This window comes from Parasteatoda tepidariorum, chromosome 9 (genome assembly GCF_982258835.1).
Source record: "Parasteatoda tepidariorum strain Cologne lab strain chromosome 9, Ptep-v5.0, whole genome shotgun sequence".
Lineage (NCBI taxonomy): Eukaryota > Metazoa > Arthropoda > Arachnida > Araneae > Theridiidae > Parasteatoda > Parasteatoda tepidariorum.
This window is the reverse complement of record NC_141763.1, coordinates 16,559,852-16,581,345: the sequence shown is the minus strand read 5'-3', so window position 1 is coordinate 16,581,345 and position 21,494 is coordinate 16,559,852. Positions and strand designations below refer to the sequence as shown.

Sequence of the window (21,494 nt, the reverse complement as noted above, 5' to 3'; positions counted from 1 at the left end):
AGGTACATTTACATACTTACTGTCATTGTAGAAAAGCTAAGTATCAAAATATAAATGTGAAGTATAAATTAAAAGTAAAGTATCATTAGTAAATCATCACACACACACAAAAAAAAAAAAGAATTGAGGGGATGAATGTAGAAACAGACAAGGAGATTGGAAATTTGCATTTTAGATTTTCAAAAATTAAAAGAATTCTTAGGGAAGAATAAAATAATTAATTCACAAATAATTATAATAATAAAAAAATTTCAAATAATCGGACACATGCTTTCACAATCAACAGTAATAAAGTTTAAAATTTGAAAATAAAGAAATATAATCATTATTATATTTTATGTTATAATAATGTAACAAAGTTTGGCGAGTTGCTTGGCGAATATTTCAAAGTAAAGCTTTTCGCCAGTATAAATCTTTACATATAGTATAAAAATAGAAATTATTTCTATTTAAAGTAATTAAAACTTTGATCGGAACAAATTATAATAAGTTTTAATTTTATTAGCTTAAAATAAATAAATATTTTAAAAGAAAATTTATCTAGAAAATAGTGTACTATACTCACCGATACTAAAATGATGTGCAGGTTCCTGTTATGGTAGTACATCAACTGCATTGAGATGGTTATTTCATCGTGTGAAAGTATTTTTAATGCTTTGATTTTAAAGAAAATGTTATTATTAAACTAAAAAACTGTTCCGTTTCGTCTATAAAAAAATTTCATCCGATCATCCTCTTCACCAACGTCGCCGCCATTTTTATTTACATTTGTATACGTCATCACATAAAATTGAAACGTCATAAAAGCAAACGATCTGATTGGTTCATGAAAGAAATTGCCTGAACGGTTGCAGATATTTCGTGCAACCGTGATTTCTATATCACACGAGCAATTTTTGGAGAAATTTCACTTACAGTTGCACTTACACTTGCAGTTGCACATATTTTCTCTCGTGTGATATAGCCATTATTGAGAAGTATTTGGCTTCAATGATTTCATTAACAATATATTTTAAAACCTTATTTCCCAATATTTCAACAAGTTCCTCGCAAATCGTTGCTGACAAATACGATTGTTTTCCTTTGCCTCCATTACCATATTTTGCTAAATGCGAATTAAGAAACGGATCGTACTCAGCGATTAACTCTAAAATCCCCAAATAGTTGCCATTATGTTGAGAACAGAGAATTTCATTGTCCCACGAAATGCTAAAAATTTTATCACTGAGACCATTCTTTCTAAAACTTTCTTCCAATATTCTCTTTCTTTATTAAATGTAACCCCCAAAGAAGTGTCGATTTGTCCGTGAATGCGCCGTCTACTAATCAGTGTCTGTACACATACTCGGTGAGTTGCATTATTCTCATGCGATTGAATTCGGTGCAACGCATTTTTCCAATCAGAAAATCCAGTTTGAAAGTGTGAACGGTTTTGAGCTTCACCAAAAAGGATACATGGAAAACAGTATACTTTTCCAGTAGACGGAGAATACATGAGCCACTCCCGTTTGATTTTACCACCACTTATGTGTTTCCGAAAAAACATAGACTGAGAAAAAAATCTTTTACTGTCGGCTTGAAGCAGAAAAATCACACTCAAAGTGTTGACATTCGTTAAGGTCTCTAGTACGCCAAAAATCTTGCATTTAGTTGGTAATATTTTGCCATAAGCCAATGTCATACTGGTATTCTACCCCTAGATGAACTACGTTTTGATGTATGACCTCTGTCTCGGCCTCACTTTCCTCTGCACCGACTAACGTAGCTGTTTCTTGATCCTGGCCAATCTGTTCAAAAGGCTCGCAAGGAACCTCTATTGGGTCTACTACCATCGTGTGGCTGGCAGAAGACGTACTTGGAGAGTCATGAGGTTGATGTTCCTTTGATTCGCGACTAAATCCGAGTTTGAAAAGGTTTTGTGTCTTCTTGAATTGTTCATTAAGCTTATTTTGTTGCTCTTGCCGCTTTTTACGTTTTTCTGAACCACTTTGGTGTTTTTTCTCTACTGGTACCTCCGACATTTTGTTCCTGAAAAAAATAATCTTTCGGTTTAAAACAGAAATGAAATTTTCACCTTAGCAGCTCAAACATATTGAATTTCCTGCTTAATAATAAACACCCAAACTAATAATATTTGATAACGTTGAAATTAAATAAAATATGTAAGTAATTGAATATTAAAACGGCACTTCACATTTGTCAAGTCCTGTATTAGGTAATAAAATATGTAAAAAATAATAAAACTTACGTATAGTAATTTTAACTTCAGTTTACACTACACGGATTTTTACTCGTCGTTTCACCGATTTTCTCGAAGCCCGAAGCACTTCTGCAGTCTTTATAAATAAATATCCAATACTTAGCTCTAAATTCGTAAGTTTTGAAACACAAACTGTAAAACTCTCCTTTCATTCACAGCCGTAAAACTCGTAAACAAATTGCACGAAGTGAAAATTCAACGATTACATTAAAAATGTTTCAAAAATGTTGTCTATGACACAATACAACGTATGTATTTAGCGGATCGGGGAATTCCCCAGTCATGCGACGAAAGAACCAGTACTGCCAACCTTATTTTTACATACTCTTTGGTAGCTTGGCCATAGAATATACATACCTATGGTAGGTACCAGAAGAGTAAGTGTGCATTCACAACGTAGAATTTTGCGCGTTTTTCAAGCGTGTTGTGTTAAAAAAGCTGCTCTTGCTGTATAGTCATCTGATTAGTCGGCGTTAAAATTACCGCGATAAAATTGCTTGCGATTATATTACTGCGTTATATATGAACTAATTACCATAATATTAATATCTAATTTGGAATGTGTTCAGAAATGTACTAAAATAGCGTCGATGTAATGTACAGAGCAAGACAATCGTCATTGAAATTTCGAATTAAATTTTTACTGTTTAAGAAACATTGTCAATTTTTTTCTCTGTAGCACAGGGCCCCTGAACGTGGCGGGGCCCCTAGGCAGTTACAGTGCCTAATGGATAAAACGGCCCTGGGTAGGACCGACTAACATTTTATTTGGCAATGAAAAGGAAGATCCTGTTACCCGCCGCAACCTAACAACTCCACCAGTCGTTTTACCCGAAGTCCCACAGCCTTTAGAACAGGGGTAGGCAACGCGGCGCCCGCGGGCGCCATGGCGCCCCCGATCAATTTTTAATGCGCCCTCGCTGGTCTAATGTAAATGTATGATAGCCAGAGCTATTTACTTATTCTTGTCAAACGGCGATATACAGCAAGTAGTCCGTTGAGTTTAGGATTGTGCACAGATTAGCAGTTTGCTAACCTTGAGCGTATCTAATAACACGCACGTATTTTTTGTTAGTGTGTGATCGTATTTCGAATAGACCACGCGTAGACCGTGCATTTAAAACTACCAAGTAATCCGAAATAATTCTTTTCTTTCAAAACCCTTTGTTGAAAGCGATGAACTGGATCCTAAATTAAACAGTGATCTAGTTTGGATGGGTGATCTAGTTTCGCCACTGATGTAGTTTCTGACGCATCAGCTAGGTTAACTGTGACTGTACTGTAACTTGTCGTTTTAGTTTCAGTTTGCTTTTATGTTTGAGTTTCTGTTTGTTTATCTTTGGTATAATGCTTCTTTGCTATGCTTTCGTTATGTTTTAAATAATAAACGTTGTTAAGTTTAATAACATTGTGTTTCTTATTAAAATAGAGTTGTTATAGTTCTAGTTTTTTGTGTTTTAACACCCTTCATGGATAAATGTAAAAGAAAAGAACATATTATTTTAACGATGAATGGGAACATCTATATTGTTTCGTTGATTACAAAGGGAAGTGTATTTATTTGTTGTGTAATAATAGTGTTGCGATTCCCAAGAAAAGTAATATTGAACGACATTTTAAGACCGTTCATACCAATTTTGATAGTGACTATCCAATGAACTCTGAAATTAGAAGAAAAAAAATGTTTCCTTAAAATCTTCAATGACTAACCAGCAAAGTTTTTTTACTAAACCACTGCAACAACATAAAGCAGCAACGATCGCGTCATATAAAATATCGCATTTGCTAGCTAAGAATTAAAAACCATTTACAGATGGAGAATTAGTGAAAGAAGCCATGTTAGAAGCTGCTGATTCACTTTTTGAAGAACTTAAAAATAAAAAGGAAATAGTTTCAGCTATAAACACGTTGCAATTATCAGCACAAACTCTTACTAGAAGAATTGAAGTAATTGCGGAGAATTTGGAGGCAGAATTAGAAAATGATATGGAAAATTGTATTTTCTTTTCGCTACAGATGGATGAATCGACAGACGTGACAAATATATCACAATTAGCAATTTGCGTGAAGATGGTATTTTCTGATTTTACAACAAAAGAAGAATTCCTTAAAGTTCTGCCATTAAAAGGAAGCACCAGAGGAGAAGATATCTTTTCTACTTTTAAAAAGTATATAACAGATGTAAAATTACCTGTACAAAAGTTATCGTCAATTACAACAGACGGGGCACCAGCGATGACTGGTAAGAAAAAAGGATTTATTGCCTTATGTAGACAGGATTCCTTATTCCCGAAATTTATTTCTTATCATTGCTTCATACATCAGGAAATGTTATGCGCAAAAACAATCGGTTTTCAACATGTATTTACGATAGTAACAAAAATGATTAATTCCATAAGATCGGGAGCTATGCAACACAGATTGTTTAAATTACTTTTAGAAGATGAGGACGTTCAGTTCACTGATCTTCTTTTACATACTGAAGTGAGGTGGCTGAGCAGAGGTAAAATACTTGAGCGGTTTATCATGCTTTTGCCACAAATAAAGGAATTTATTGCATCAAGAGGCGAATTTTACGATAAATTACTTTTAGAAGATGAGTACGTTCAGTTCACAGATCTTCTTTTACATACTGAAGTGAGGTGGCTGAGCAGAGGTAAAATACTTGAGCGGTTTATCATGCTTTTGCCACAAATAAAGGAATTTATTGCATCAAAAGGCGAATTTTACGAGCAATTAGAAAATAAGGATTGGCTAATCTACCTCGGATTTCTGACAGATATAACGGCAAAGTAGAATGAATTAAATTTAAAAATACAGGGAAAAAAACAGCATATCGCTGACATGATTAGTGCAGTAAATGCATTCAAATGCAAGTTAGTGTTGTTGAAATCCCATCTATTGAAAATATCATTATAACATTTCCCAAATATAAAATATACTGTTGAGAGTTTAAATTTGAATAATGAAAATTTACTGCTACATCATATTTAGAAATTATATATAAGCTTATAGAAGAGTTTTCTTCTAGATTTGAAGATTTTGCAGCATTAGAACCCGTTCTAAGATTTTTCGTAAATCCATTCAATGTTACTGAAGATGAAGTCCTTGAAATAATTTCAGTGTATTTCGAGCTTCATAATATCGAAGACCTAGAATTAGAAATAATAAACTTGCAAAGTGATATTATTTTAAAAGCGCATAGTAATGATAAAATGTTTTGGAACTTAGTCGATGAAAATAAGTATCCTATTTTAAGGAAATGTGAGCTAAAAATTTATTCATATTGTGCAACAACATACAATTGCGAGTCTTTGTTCTCAAATATGCAATATTTGAAATCAAAATACCGAACAAAACTTAATGAGTCACATTTAGATAATTCTTTAAGGACCGGGAACTCTAAATATATCCCCAATTATAAGAAATTAGCTGAAAATATGGACACCCAAGTTTCACACTGAATTATATGTATCATTATGTATGACATCAACAAAATAAAGTTATAAAAAATCTGTTTTTTTTTAATGCCTATTTATACTTGTTGATTATCTGTAAAATATGCGCCCTCAGTGATTTTCAAATTTAGTATTGCGCCCTTAAGGACAAACAGGTTGCCGACCCCTGCTTTAGAAGATACAAGCTTTAGAACTACCCGTTGTGTTTGTCATGTACCCTTCCCAATGAGATATCGTTGACACTGAGGGGGAGTGTGCGGCACCTGCCGATCTAGTCAGAACACAGTTAAGTTATAAAAATTCTATTTAGTTCATGCTCATACTTGAACTGAAGGGAACAGTAATTCTTGTGCTCGTTGATCGATTGATCAAGCATGCATCGCCAACATGTGCCAGGGCTAAAGAGAATAGAAGGGCTAGTTCATTCCGCTCTTAGAGCTGACGTCACGCTGCACACTAATCACGGAGATCGCACGCAAAGTTTTTATGAAAACTTTGTATAATTCTCTCTGTAAAAATAAGTTCGACTTTTTCTTGATATTAGCTTTCAAACTTTATGCAATTAACATATTTCCTTTCAAAAACATACTTTAAAAAAATTTCTTGGCCAAAATATTAAATTGAATATCATTTTAAACTAATAAAAATATTTTACTAGTTGTCGTAAATGACGCTATAAATACATCATTTTAAAATTTTCAGTTTTAACTTTCATTATTAAAAAAACTCTAATGCATATATCGACACTTCTTTAGCTACATATTGTTCGATAACAATAACTTGTAAAGTCAGGTTAAATTTAGAATCTTGATTTTAAAATATGCCGTTAATGGCAATTTGTTTATACTTAATCATTAGGAAACAACAACCTTAAACGCTTATTATTCTAAGAAAATAATAATTTAGGTTAATAAAAATATTAGAAATTTTACAATTGTTTATAGATATTTAAATTTAAAAGAATATAATTATATTAAAAAAAATGAAATTGAAAAAAAATAATAAATATTTAGAATAACTACATTAAAAACTACGTTATGAAATTAGGAGAATTTTAACTATTAATTATCTATACTTTTCATTTAAGTTTTTATTTTCTTTGACTTATTCATTTTTTAATATTTTCGTCTGCCTTTTTTTATTCTTTTGAAGTAGCTGGGAGGTTTCAATTGAGATGACGAATTCTTATAAAAGTTCTGAAATGCAAAATAAGCGTATTGCTGTTTTATTCACTGCGGGATATCGTCCCTCTATTTCACTTATAAATTCTTTGATGACACTTCTTGATTTTCTGTCCCATGCACACTTTGAAAAATGTTCTCAAACTCCTGACACACTTCCATCCATGCTGCTGACGGAACAATTAGTCCTCCCTTAGATAAGAGAGCACTTAGTAGAGTTAGAGCAATTTTAAAATCATTCTAATCTGCAATCCAAGCAAACGATTTCTCATATCATCTTCATAATCTTGTTTTAAGAAAGGCTTACTGCATATTTGTCGACATTTAATATTAACTGGGTCATTTCGTTTGCAATGTTGAAGCCATTCTTTACATAGTTGTTCATTTACTTTAGGGAGCACGTGGAAAATTATATATTTTCTTTTTGTGTCTCTATCAGAATATTTGTAAGTTGCAATCGCACGAAAACTGGCATTTCATAAATAATTTTAAATTTTTGTCATTCACTTCACAAAAGTGAGAAAAATCATTATAGAAAACAAAGAACGTCTTGGAATATGTCACAAAAAGAAAAGCTCCAATATTAGTTAAAGCTAGTTAGACCGAACGTTTCGTTCTTGAAGTAAAAGAACGCAAGCTTTGCACCACCGTGACGTCACATGCAAAAATCGGAGGTTTGGCGCGGAGAGAGTTTCTTCAAAGGAGTGAACTAGCCCTTCTATTCTTTTTAGCCCTGAGCATGCGTCGTCTCTTCTCAATCTGATGTTACCTTAATGCTTATATTTCCTTTAAAATGTTTAATTTTATGTAATAAAAATGTGATTGCCTTTATTTAATCTCTTATTCATTTAACGCAACATATGCCTCAAGACCAAATACACAGAGACGATATTTGAATTGTTTTTATTATTAAAATAATCTTATATTTTCTGAACTATTGGTTCGGCCATCTCGAAATTAGTCGCATTATATGTGAAAAATTACATCCGAAAAAATATCTTATTTATGCAGATAGTTCAAGGACAGCAAGAAACCATAATTATGTGTCAAAAGCAGTACCTTTTATACTATTGATCACATATAAACTCTTGCAACTTTCGTACTATTTGTTCGATTGACTTGCGGATAGTCTCAATCAATTTAACGTTCGTACTTGTTTAGGTATGTTACATCTTGTGCAATTGCATGCAAACATAATTTCTTATTATAAACGTTTACAACATCTAAACTATAGATCCGATCTCCTCAAATCTCATTCAATTCAATATATCTGAAAATACGCATCACTTGAAACTTGACAATAAACTCAGTTCTTCCCCTCAAATCACCACTATTTTCCTCAGAAAAACTACAACTGAAAACCTCCAGATGGTTTCTTACAAACAGACTGGATATATTGGGTAGTTCCGTGTTAGGCGCAAAGCGCCACTAACTGATTCGTCGAATTTGTGTTGTCCTATGCCTCAGGCCATAAGCTTATGCTAGTTATAAGAAGGGGGAAGATCCCCATAGTCATGTGCAAAATAATAGAAGAAGAAAATGCAAGGCAATTAATTATAAAACTATTTACAAATGTTATATACAATTTAATTTAATAGTCGTATGGCTTGCCCGGATCGGACCCTACAGGGTTGCTACTTCACCGGGTTCGCCGTAGTACTAGTGTTTCAATCTGTGAGTGTTTGCGTTAATTTATTTGTATGATTTTGATAATATACAGTCTGACATTAGACTATATTTTATGTTATCCTCAATAATATCGATATCAAGTAAATTGTTAAAATTCGAGGCTGTACATTCTCTAGCATCTTTATAGAATTTAATGTTTAATTTCGCTATGAAACAATTTATATCCTTTATATCTAAATCCTTTCTTTGCACGACTAATCAGACTACTGTGAAAGCCAATTAATAGACAATTTATTAAAATTAAGAAAATGGTAGCAAATATATCTCTTATATTTATGAATTATGTTTGTTTTGTTTTGTTTACTTGTCAATCCCCACAAATTAACTTTTCAAATATATGTGATAAATTTCCCCCAATTACTTTTAAAAAAGAATTTGGGTTCACTTTTTAAATAGTCTGCGCAGACTACTTTTGAAAAACCGTGTGGATGGCTTTCTGATGTAGGAGGTGATGGCCAGGAAAAGTAAGTGAGGTTTTAGGTATTCAAACTAATGGATTCCAACCCCTGTTCGCTATAGAAAATGTTCATACGTGAAGAAATAATTCAGTTAGAATGTGAAAAGACTGTGATAGAACACCAAATAAGGTAGTTTCTGGATAACAATACTAATATCTAATAAACCGTTGATGTTTCATCTGCTTTTTTTAAGTAAAAAAAATTACGACGAATTCTTGCAACACATTTTGAAATAAAATGTTTTTGACTGATTACCGTTTATTGTAATTCGATAAGATAAACGAAAATATTAAACACTTATAAAACAATGGATAAATAAAACTATAAAAAATTAATTTTCACAAGACCATTCAAATTATATATTTGTACAGATGAATTATAACTATTTACAATACATACATGCTATTATCATTATTGTTTTAAATATACAAAATAAAAGGTATTGCACACAATATAAAAATTATATTAAACTTAACAGTTGTTTTATAAACTCTTAAAAAAACTAACACAGTTTTTTTGCGTTTAGCTTCAACTTCAAAAATCTTATCCTCGAAATCATCTCCCTCAACAATACTTAACCTTTCGCTTACGGCTTAATATAACAAAAATAAAAAATTGTCCAAGTTACTTGAAATAGTGCCATTTGTGCTGATTCTTAATTAATTTTAATCGTTTTCTTGGTAAGTATTTTTTAGTTTTGAAAGAATAAGTTCAACTAGAATTCAGCTATTCTGTTTTTAGCTACATATTCAAATTTATATCAATTATAAAATTTTGCTGTGTAGTATGTTATCTAAAAGTAATGAAGGGATAAACTATGTATCTATTATTTGAGAATAAAGTTTTCAAACAAGGAACTTATCATTTTGGAATTCTCCGGGAATTATAAATCAGGTAAGTGCAATGATTTTTACAATAAAAAATTTGCGTGTAAATATTTTTTTTTTCATTTGATGATGGTTCTCTACAGAATGGTTTTTTACGTCTGATTAAGAACTATAAGAATAATAAACAAAGAAACAATATGAAAGTTTTTATTTCAATGTCAAGAACTCTTAAAATCGTTTTTTTATCCTAAGAATTCTTTATTTTCCGTTTTTTAGTTTATAATTTTTTGATAAAAATTGTTCGCAAAATGCTTTTTTTGAAAAATTAAATGGTATAACATTATGTGTTTATGTATACTTCTTGTATATTCCAATGTTTGAAGTAATATGATTCAGAAAAGTATGGAATAAAAATTCGGTACTTGCGTATTAACAGATTTGGCGGTTTTTTAAGTGCCGCCAATATACACTTAAAATTTTTGCGACAATTCCTTAAAATAAAACACTTTATTTAAAATCAAAATACTCAATCGGATTTCGGTGGAAAATGAGCCAATATAGAGTTTAGCATAGATTCAAAACAATCATATCGCCATATGAACTCTGATAAATAAGATTCCAAATGAAATAACATTTCCAAAACGTACGTTTACCAAGATAAAGTTTCATGTTGTGGGAATTGGTACATTTTCGGTTTTTCGGAAAAATATTTCCCTCCTGAAAAAATAAAATTGCATCTTGTTTTGTTTTTGGCAAATCCCAAAGACGAATTTTCGTAGCACTAAAAATGGCGACAAAAAAGAATTGTTTTTTTGTTTTTGTTTCGTCAGCATTCTTTATTTTACGTTTCTTAGTTTCTAAATAATGATTTTTATTGAAACTTGAAATTTTTGGATAAAAATTGTTGTCAAAAAACTTTGTTTACAAAATTAAATTTCATAAAATTATGAGGCTTATGTATACTTTTCGTTCATTTTAATTTTTGAAGTAATATGATTCTTAAAACTATAGAATGTAAAGTTTAAATGGGCCTTTCATGTTTTATCATTAAATTTAGTAGTCGGGCATTAGGTTTTAACTGTTATAAGAATATACATATTTTTTTCTGTTAATGTACAAATATTTTTCCGATGTGTTTTGGATATTCCTTCTCTAATAAAAAGAGATACCATTTTGTTTTCGTTTGCATAAGAAAGAATATAAAGCATTTTTCTTTTTTAAATTTAATTAGCCACAATAAAGAAGGAACGTTGTAATGCTACGTGCTACATTAACGACGTCTCTAGAGTAACTGAATGACTGTTCATATAGAAATCGCAGGTATTAGTCTCATACAACAACGCCCCCTATAGTTCGTTGCGATCGCGAATTGGCAAAAAGCAAAACTAGAAAAATAAATTTGGACAACAAAATAAACATTCTTACCAGCTGTATAATTATTGAACTAGAACAATATTTTATATTCGTGGAACAATCATCTATTGAGATGATAGAATCAGTATCTTTATGAGCATTAGTTTTAATTTTCGGGTCTTTAATTAGCCAATGATTCGTCACTGCTTTGTTACTTTCCAACCGCACTAACGAAAAAATAAATTTGAATTGGGTATACTATAGCCTACGTCACAGGTTGTGTTATTCCTACTAAATTTAACCCATGAACATAATTTTCTGCGAGCCTAACTTCAAGCCACAAATAAACAAACGAAGTGTTTGATCGCTTAAATAGCTGCTCGCCAGATTTTATTGCATTATAAAGAAAAGTAATTGATATCCGATTTTTGATTAATAATTGATTTATGTGGATAGTGGCATAGAATTTAGCATTGCGTCATGGTAAATGTTATTCCAACTAAGTGGAAGTAGTTGTGTTTTTTTTATATTATACCCAATTGAACAAAAAAAAATGCCTTTTTTTCCTGCTTTGCTGTTTGTATTTTCACCCCTATCGCTAGTGATTGGTTGATACAGCGGCCTTGAATTAGGTCTCACTACTCAATTGGTCACATGTGAGGTGAGAAGAAGAAAAAAATTGTTCTTTGCATAGATAAAGAACATTGATTCCATAAAAACATTATTTTTTATTTATTAAAAAAAAGTCCCGCAGTGGACTGATCGTTAAGACACGGTTCTCATTAGATCACTGAAGTCAAGCATCACTGGCTGCGGTCAGTGTGCGGGTGGGTGACCCACTTGGATCAGTCTGCGTAGGGACCGAGGGTGTGCGGTATTGGTCCTCGTTAAACTGTGCTACCGTAAAGTGCTCGACTTCGCGCGCAGGTCGTCTCGGGCTACCGAAGCGGGGGTGCCATCCCCTCCGCAGAGAATCAAAATTGTGATGGCATGTCTTCGGATCATCCTCCGGGATGTTTCCCAGACCGTCGCCAATAGCCCATTGTGCAGCTCTAGTGCGACGTAAATTAACAACAACAATTTATTAAAAAAAAAAAAAAAAACGCTTGTAATGTTTTTTTGTAAAAAAAAAAAATAACAATTCTTACATAAAAAGGAAGTGCCATTCTAGTTTTTTGATGTAGAAAACGATTTTTGAAATATGCCAACTGGATACATCTCGATTTCCACGATGACAGCGATAAACTTTCAGATATGGAAGCACAAACTAAACGTGAATTATTCTGGATTGGCGTTATTCTTGCGTCGTTTTAAATAGCGGTCGCCGTGGTATTTTCCATTTAATAGTATTTTATCCTTTTAATATTATTTAAACTTTCAAATTACTACTGTAGATGGCGCTTAAAAATAAGTAGTCCTTTTTCAGATAAAGCTGTATTTTTTTAATTTCAAAGTCTAGCAACTTGACGGTTGAGAACGGGCAGCTTAACAGCTACACCATGAATACACATAGCTAGAAAGTTTTTGTTAGTTTAAAAATAAATGAATTGGAACCAGCGGTCGAAAGTAACGCATTACAAGTACTACTGGAGTAGCTGCTCTTTTTTGTAGTTAGTAGTGCAGTGAGATACAAAAAAAAAAAACAGTTTCCCTTGCCATTCGTCTAGACCCGTGGCGACGACTATAGTAACGAGGTATAACTATTTCAAGTAGGGGTGTGGGGTCGGCGAAAAAAATGGAATCTTTTTCTTCCGTCTATTGTGTTAACCCTAGAGTGAAGAGAAGCTACCCTCCCTGAAATGCTCTATTCTTGTTTCCATAGCAACAAACGGCCTCAGACTTTGTGGCGGGGGTAGCTCTTACTGTAGACAAACTATAGTGATCCCTGGCAACTACTTTTGACGTTAGTTTTGTTGGAATCTTGTTTATTTACTAAACTAATTTTTCGAATTTGATGGGTACAAATCTTCTTGGGTTCATTAATGGATAGAATAAAAATAACCCTGCTTTAACAGGAATTACGTATTTAGAATCACGTACAACTAATATTTAAACTAGCCATTACGAAGAATAGATCATTAAATAAATTTTGATCTAATGATTGGATCTTCACGTTTTAAGACTCGAATCTTTATGGTTCGAGGGGGTGACCTCAATAATGCTAACTAAAATAAGAAGCGCAGACGATATTTTAAGTTACAAAATCAGACACAAAAATATACTTTCACTGAATAAACATTTTTTCCCCAACGAATTTGGATTTCTGACCTCCAAAATATAGGGGAGCCGCAATCTAGGAGGTATGGTTCTCACAGATTGGTCAGGAGAGCTAATCAAAGTTTGAATCACTGAATGTTAATTTTGCGCTTTCGCTATATCTCGAGAACTTTTAAAGCGAATTGAAAAACTTTTGTACACAATTATAAAATTTGTCTAAAGATGATTCCACGAAAAAAAAAATTATTTTAGTATTTTATTTAATATCTTTATTACTGTATGTAATATTTGAAAAAAAATTTTTGAATTGTAAGGTATAAAATTGCAAAGAATGTAATTTTACAAGTAGAATCATTGTAAAGAATGTAATTTTACAAGGCAAAATACATTATTTGAACAAATTTGGTCGAATTGTTACTAAGAAATAGAATTTCAAAAAAGTCAGATACTAAAAAAATCCATTTCTCAGGAACTAATTCCACCAATTTTGTATTTTGTCATATAAAATCACGTTCTTCAAAATGATGTAAAAAATTACATACCTTAGAATTTAAATTTTTTTTGACCATTATTAAAGAAAATATTAAAAAGTAATAAATATTTACTAAAAGATTTTTTTTGATTCCTCGTAGAAGGGTCGCGTCCCTTCTAAGATAGTTTGTGAGGGGCTAAAGCTCCCCCTGGTTCTGCAGTCCCTGGGATTTGGAAACTCCTGGTAAGTATTAGCATTTCCTATTACACGTGTCTAAGTTAATTCTTGTTACTCTGTATCGCATATTTATAAAACAATCTAAAACAGCTAAATCAAAATTTTAATGAACACAACAGTACAGAATTTCATATTTAAGGTTATGAGCTATCTCTTAGTACACTTTGATTAAACCTAGTGCGATGAAACTTTCCTTGGTGACTGTCAGCTCGGTTAAGATGGAACAGTAGCCTCTCTTCTATTTTGCTTAATGCTTCCCAAGTAATTACCATGGTGTGATACTTCAGCATACTAAACACATTAAGTCCTACAAAAGAAAATAATAATTGCTGTATTAATAGTTCTTCTAATCAAACCTTTGATTGCTACATCTTAATCAAGTTTTTAGAGCATTTTTTTTTATATTTCGCTACAGTAAGAGTTTTTAATTCCAGGTGATTAAAAATTATGAAAATAAATATGCATAAAGGTAATCAACTATGTTCAAAGCACGAGAAATCTTAAGAGGAAGCTATATGGAGGGAAACATTTTTATGCCAAATTCTGTTTCATCTTCATTTGAGGTATAGATATAGGGCTAAGAGAATTAGTTTGAGAAAAAAAAAATTGATTGTAAATTCTAAATAAATAACAATGGGGAGCAATATTTTGATAGTTTACTGTTGCTTGAGATTTTTTTAAAACAGATCTTGGATATTTTCACGTTCCTAATTTTAAATCTTCACAAGATATAAGTTACAAGATACAGGTTTCTTATGTAAAATGGAACTTTTAATAAATATTTTGTTGAAATGTACAAGTTTAAAAACGTTACATAATATAACAGGAGGTCACATAAATGTTGCAACAAACTTCTTAGAGAGTTAGGGCAAATTATCAGGATTAAAACTACATAAGAACACAAGCCGGAAATATCGTCATACACTGCTAGCGGTGTAAGTTCTTCTGAAAAGGCCAGAATAGGAAAGCGCCCTGGACCGCCACATTGTTAGGCACGGGATCATAAGCAGCCTTAATCCTGATGATGTGCCCTAATTCCCCTAGAAGTTTGTCGCAACATTTACGTGACCCTCTGTTCCATACAAATTTTTTAAACTTGCACATTTCGACAAAACATGACATTTAAAACAAAATCTGCAGCTTTAGGAGCAAAACTACTTATAGAAATGAAATCTTCACACCCGAATTAGGCATGATCAAGTATTTGTATAAATGCAACAAAAAATTTGTTCCCGAGCACAATCAATTTTTCCATGCTTCTAACGCTCAATGCAATAAAAAGTGAACACCCTGAATAATTTTTACATTGATGATCTGATTTTATAATATACTTATCAATTCATGGAAGTCCCGCAGTAGACTGATCGTTAAGACACGGTTCCTAGCAGATCACCGAAGTCAAGCATCACTGGCTACGGTCAGTCTGCGTAGGGACCGAGGGTGTGCGGTATTGGTCCTCGTTAAACTGTGCTGCCGTAAAGTGCTCGACTTCGAGCGCAGGTCGTCGGGTTACTGAAGCGGGGGTGCCATCCCAGAGGATCAAAATTGTGATGGCATGTCTTCGGATCATCCTCCGGGATGTTTCCCAGACCGTCGCCAATAGCCCATTGTGCAGCTCTAGTGCGACGTAAATAATTAACAACAACAACAACAATTCATGGAAATGACATTTTAAGTTACCAGGGGTCATTGTGAGCTTGAGTCAAAATTCCGGAAAATTTCTTGAGGAAAAAAAAAAATTTTAAATCGAAAAATTAGAAAAAAATTTAAACAAGGTTTTTTCTTTTTCTCAATATTTCTTAGTTTACTTAAAAAAAATTTATAATTTTACACATACCTATGATGACCTGGAGAAGTAATTGAAATTTACAAACATGTCTTTCTTTCTAGAGTTTATGATTATAATAACTATTTACTGACAAAAAATTAATATTAATCATGAATATAAGCTTATAAAGTATCTCTCTGGCTCTCCTTTACAAACAAATAAAATAAACTGTGTTTTTAAGTTCCACTTAAATAAAAAAGAATTTCACCGAAACTTTTGTGATCAATGATTTTTTGAAACGTCTGAACCTTCAATCTCCGGAAACTTCCGGATCACGATTAGCAAAAAAGCCAGAAATCCGGATTTTTTCCGGAGCCCAATCAGCCCTGAGTTAAAAAATCAAAAAAATACTTTCTTAAAATAAGCAAGCATTTTTTCCCGTCAGACTCTGGACCTTTAAAAACATGGTCCATATAATTTGGTTGGGACAGCGATTTAAAGTTTGGACACCTTAATGTTATTTAAAAAATTTTGTGAATTCTCACATCTAAAAGAAGACATATTTTTATTTCTCTAGAACAAATGGGTCAATTACCTTCAAATTTTGGATTTTATCCTTAAAACTACAGATTAAATTAGCATACATTTACATAGTAACTTAAAATTCAAATTTTATCATTCAAGTTCATCATTAAAATAAATAAATACATATATTTTGCATGAATCATTTTTGGATGAGCACAATTTATAATCATTTATAATTTTTTTTAGATTTATTTCATTAGTTGGGAAGATATAATGAACCATACATGAAAGTGAAATTACATTAATGAGTCCAAACAGTCAACCACTCTCCTGATCTGTTTATATACTCTTATTTTACTGATTACAGCTACCACCGTATTTTTAGGGTTGAAATTCTAAATCCAATGAAAAATGTATGTTTATTTACAGATTGTCCAATTTTGTCCTTAAAATATCATCTATCCAACTTATTAGAATAAGGCTTAGAATGTGAAAATTCTATCATTAGATCAAATGTTATTTTAGGTTGTTGACTTATTATTTTTTGCACACCTTTTATATTTAAAAATTAATTCATTCATTTGCCACTCTTGTTGAAAACAAAGGGACATAGTGCTTAGATCTTCATACATCTATTAATAATAGCCTATGAACAAAAATCAATAATTTAAATTTCTGTTGATATGCCGTTGTTAACAGATTTGAAGATCTAAGCACAATGTTTCTTTATTTTCTACAAAAAAGACATTAGTGGTTAGATCTTAATGCTGCTCTATTTATTTTATAATCACCCTAGATTAATATGTAGAATGGTGTGTAAAATGCGAAAGGTTTTAGGAGTGTAATTAATTCTATGCTAAAAAATTTTTTTAAAGAAAAGAAAAATAATTTATTGAGTTTGGAAGTAATTTAAATTGGGCATGTTACAAAATTTACTTTAATCATAGTTTTGATTTTAATGCTTTTGAAGGTTTAATATGAAAATAATAGGAATTTTGAATGTTAAGATTAAGTGGTTTCGTTCTTTTCTGAATACTGAAATTTTTTAGTGACAGAAAACATTCAAGAAACTACTTTTGTACCTAAAAAGAACTTTTAAGAGTCAACAAATCCACAGCATGTACTTTTTTTTTTGAAGAAATAAAATTAATTTTTTTAATTAACCTTATTAAAGTAAATGTTTCTGTAACTCTTAAGTTCAAAATTCTCCTCTATACCACCAGGGCCAAATCAGATCTAAAACAAGTTTTTGAAAAAAATAAATTAATTAAAATGAATCAAGGGTATCAAAATTTAGAAATAACTACGCTTCAAAATACAAAGCACTTATTATTTCTCATTTCTATCTCATTTTCGTACGGAAAACAAAATAAATGAGTTTGTTCGATGTTCTAGAAGCATATTTTAATCCCATTAAATATTATAGCAATTTGTAACTATTGATAAACACTTTTCTTAGCACATCATAGGGGGGTATCTTTTAATTTTTGTTTGTGCTTAAAGTATACAGATATAAAAATGCAATTATAGTTTACCATAGAAAGGCATCAAGGCCACTGATTCCAATTTCTCTGTTGCAAGCGTGATATTTCTGGGCATAATGTCAGAGCTATAAAATAAAATAAATTCATGATATAAAACTATTTTTAATTTTTGCATTTAATTCAAAAACTACAAATAGGAGAAAGAAACTTACTGATTAACAAACAGAACAGAAACACCCCATTTTCTGTTTTCTATAAGGTTTTCAATGAACTAGAAAAAGAACGGAAGAATTAAAACTGAGAACGTAAGCAAATTTACAGTTTTTCAGAACTATACTTAAAGTTATTTTGATAAATGTAAAAATAATTTAAATGTAAATCAATGCAATTGCGAGTTTAAAACTTTTGTACAATTAAAAAAAAAAGCTTGTAAAAGCAGCGTATAATTAAAATTCCTAATTAAAATCAATATTTCCTTAATTAAATAATTTTAAAGTAGGGTTTCAATTATCTTGAACTGAAAACAGTTAATATGTCATTAAACATTTTTGTTCATAAGTAATTTTTATGGATGATTTCTCAATTCTATAATAAGATTACTATATTGTTAATTGGAACACATCAATTTTAAAACCAAACAACGAGACCAGTCAATAATAGTGAAGCCATAAAAAGGCACTCTGCAATATTTTGTTATTGCCTCTTCTAAAAATAATAATTAATTGTATGAGACCTGAATTCCTCACTATAAACTTTTGATAATTTAAAATTGTTAATTAAGTTCCGTTTTCATAAAATTCCCATAAGATTTTAAACAATAAATCTTGATTTTTACAAGCATTATTTATTAAAATATTGAAGCAAAAATTCCCATTGTTTGATTCTTTATGTGAATTGTTTCAAAATACGCATTCATATTATTTAAAAAAAAGAGAAGAAAACTATGTTCTGAGCACAAAACCTAGGAGCGGCAGGACGACAGATAAAAATCAAGGCAAATAAGGATAAAATATTTTTTTATCAAGGAAATCAGGACAACTATGAGCCCAATGATTAAATTTTAAAAAAAATATTAACATATTATGATTTTAGACATGAGAATATCAGTTGAGGATTGAAATTAAAATACTTATATACAGTGGCGTACGCAAGGGAGGGGTTTAAACACCCCCCCTTGAGTTCAGGTAAAATGGCAAAAATAAAAATTTTAGTAGAAATTATGCGTGCTATTATTTTTTAAGACTAAATATTTTTATTTGCCTTATGCCTACTTTTTTTTCTCACGGTATTTCTCAGAATACTGAAAAAACATTTACTATAAGAGGGTTGTACTTTTAAAACCAAATTCACGTGATACTGTTACGGACTGGTTCCTTTCTGTCCTGCCAGTATAGTTTTCGAGACTATCTGTCATTCGCGAGGTCTTTATGTGATGATTCTGGTATCCTAGACGTTCTGTCGTCTTAGAGACAATTCAAGAATTTTGGAGATGCGGTGAAAAATTATATAAAAGAGGGAACAGAGCACAGTGGAGTTAGTTAGTCAGACTAAGAGTTATCTATGCCGCTTGTCTTTCGGAGCTTGTCGCTAAATCTGTTTTGTCTTAACAAAAAGTTGATTCAATCGCCGAACCCGCCGTCGCCACCGTTTCGACTAGTGAAAAAATCAGTAACAATACCATTGGAGATACTGTGCTCGTTGAAGTTATTCATTCCAGCTCGAAACTTTGAGATCCTAGCATAGCGGATATTTATGTGCCAATATATGTATATATATATATACATATATTTGCTGTTCTTGGATCTTTAGGATGTAAAAATGCAAGAATTTAACAATTTTTAATTATTTTGAGAAAAAATCACGACCTGAAATTAGTGAGGTGACAGCATCTAGTACCAATGTAAGTTTTTCTGTTGTACAGAAATGTGATACTTCCGTTGAAGAAAACGTTTCTAGCATAACAAAATCTGATGAATGTGAAAGTGGTCCTCAAAGTGTTACTTCCCACCCATTTGACATTGGACTTTTTTCAGAAGATATAATATTATGTTCCTAAACATAAAAAATTAAATCAAAATTTAACTAAACAATGTTGTCTAAATAAAAAGTCAAAATTGTCTAGCTGTCTAAATTAGGGAAATAATAGTGCTTTATTACAGACTCTAATTTCTTTTAGTAGTTTCAGAAAATTATGAACACCCTTCTTGAAAAAAATTCTGCGTACGCCACTGCTTATATAGAATTAATTACTAATATATAAAAATGTTTGCAGCATTTTTTTTTTATTTTTACCTTTTGATCATCTGAAGGAATTTCTAATGAGTCTACAATAACTAAATCATCCTAGAAAAAATAAAAATACAAATGAAAAAAAAAATTCAACATAAACAAAGAAGAATGCTAAACATATATATGTCACGAAAAAAGAGAAGAAAGATATTGTTTAAGAAAATATCATTACTAAGGTTACAAAAAGGCGTTTTGTCGAATGAGAATAAAGATTAAGAGGTCTAATTTTAAAACATATTAAACAAAAAGAAAAATTCTTTTAAATAAATCAAAATTATTTAAGTTAAGTTATTAAGAATAATTATTATCAATTACTTTCAGCCTCTTACAATAATTTTTAAATACAATTAATATTATTGTTATTATTTTCTTTTTTGGTCTTGTAGTTGTAATTTTCATTACTTTATTAATATTATAAAAAGGAAAAATAAAAAACTAAAAATATAAGAAAATTATAAAAGTTCAGATTTCTATACAATGTAATGATATTCAAAGATGAGAAATTTTCATAATTCTAATAAATGTACTTATTATAATCATAAAAAATAATATATCTAATTATTAATTTAAGAAAAATTTTACTTTTCAATTAAATATCAATGAATGTTTAATAAAGACAATTAAATTGTAATATAAAGTTTCTTGTTTTCCTTTGTTTCCTGCTTTCTTGTTATTTTTTTCTTAATTAGATATGCTTCATTTGACTTTATTGCAGATAAAAAAGTTCTTTTAAACTATAGTTCTACTTTTGAAGAATAAAGTTTATTAAATGACTGTCACAAAATAAAACCACTGGATTTTATATCCAGCTACTTATGAAAATCACATCTACAAGAGCAGAATTATAACAATATCATAACATGCTAAAACCAGCCTTTAATGAAATTATTATTGCCCTTTTGTAAAATCAAATTTTGGCAAAGCATATGTTTTAAAAATGAAAAATTTTCCCTTTTTTGGCTAAATTAGAATTTTCTATTTTTTTAGGTTTTGAAAGATGTGTAGTAAATAAATTAAAATTTTAATACTTTTCCTTATAAACAGAAGAACAAAGTTACAGATGTGGATTACAGCTATTGAGGAGTGAGTGTTATAAGACTTATGGTAGGGTACTGTAAAGGAATTCAGATTAAAACTGTTTATGAGTAGAAAAGAGTTACGGAAAATATTCCAAACCCACTCACTCATTTACAAAAGTAAATTTACCAACAATAAATGTCTGAAAAGCACAGTGAGTTTTAAATGAACTTTACAGCAAAGAAAAAGAAATATTGAA

General features: G+C 30.9%; 2 protein-coding genes across 4 annotated transcripts in view; one reads left to right on the top strand and one right to left on the bottom strand.

Moving 5' to 3' along the window:
* The first annotated feature begins 4,096 nt into the window (after window positions 1-4,096).
* On the top strand, window positions 4,097-5,056 carry LOC147803341 (general transcription factor II-I repeat domain-containing protein 2-like). Its single transcript, XM_087150508.1, has one exon. The coding sequence runs from the start codon at window positions 4,097-4,099 to the stop codon at window positions 5,054-5,056; it is 960 nt and encodes a 319-aa protein (XP_087006634.1).
* Window positions 5,057-14,234: 9,178 nt separating this feature from the next.
* The window catches only part of mRpL4 (mitochondrial ribosomal protein L4), a 28,654-nt gene continuing 21,394 nt past the window's right edge, over window positions 14,235-21,494 (bottom strand). For all 3 annotated transcript variants that reach the window (XM_016051364.4, XM_071187179.2, XM_071187180.2), the window contains exons 7-10: window positions 20,222-20,272; window positions 18,142-18,200; window positions 17,981-18,054; window positions 14,235-14,459 (exon numbers count right to left, since the gene is read on the bottom strand). In XM_016051364.4, coding sequence (XP_015906850.2) covers window positions 14,293-14,459; window positions 17,981-18,054; window positions 18,142-18,200; window positions 20,222-20,272 — 351 coding nt within the window. In that variant the 3' untranslated portion in view covers window positions 14,235-14,292. The remainder of the gene's footprint in view (window positions 14,460-17,980; window positions 18,055-18,141; window positions 18,201-20,221; window positions 20,273-21,494) is intronic.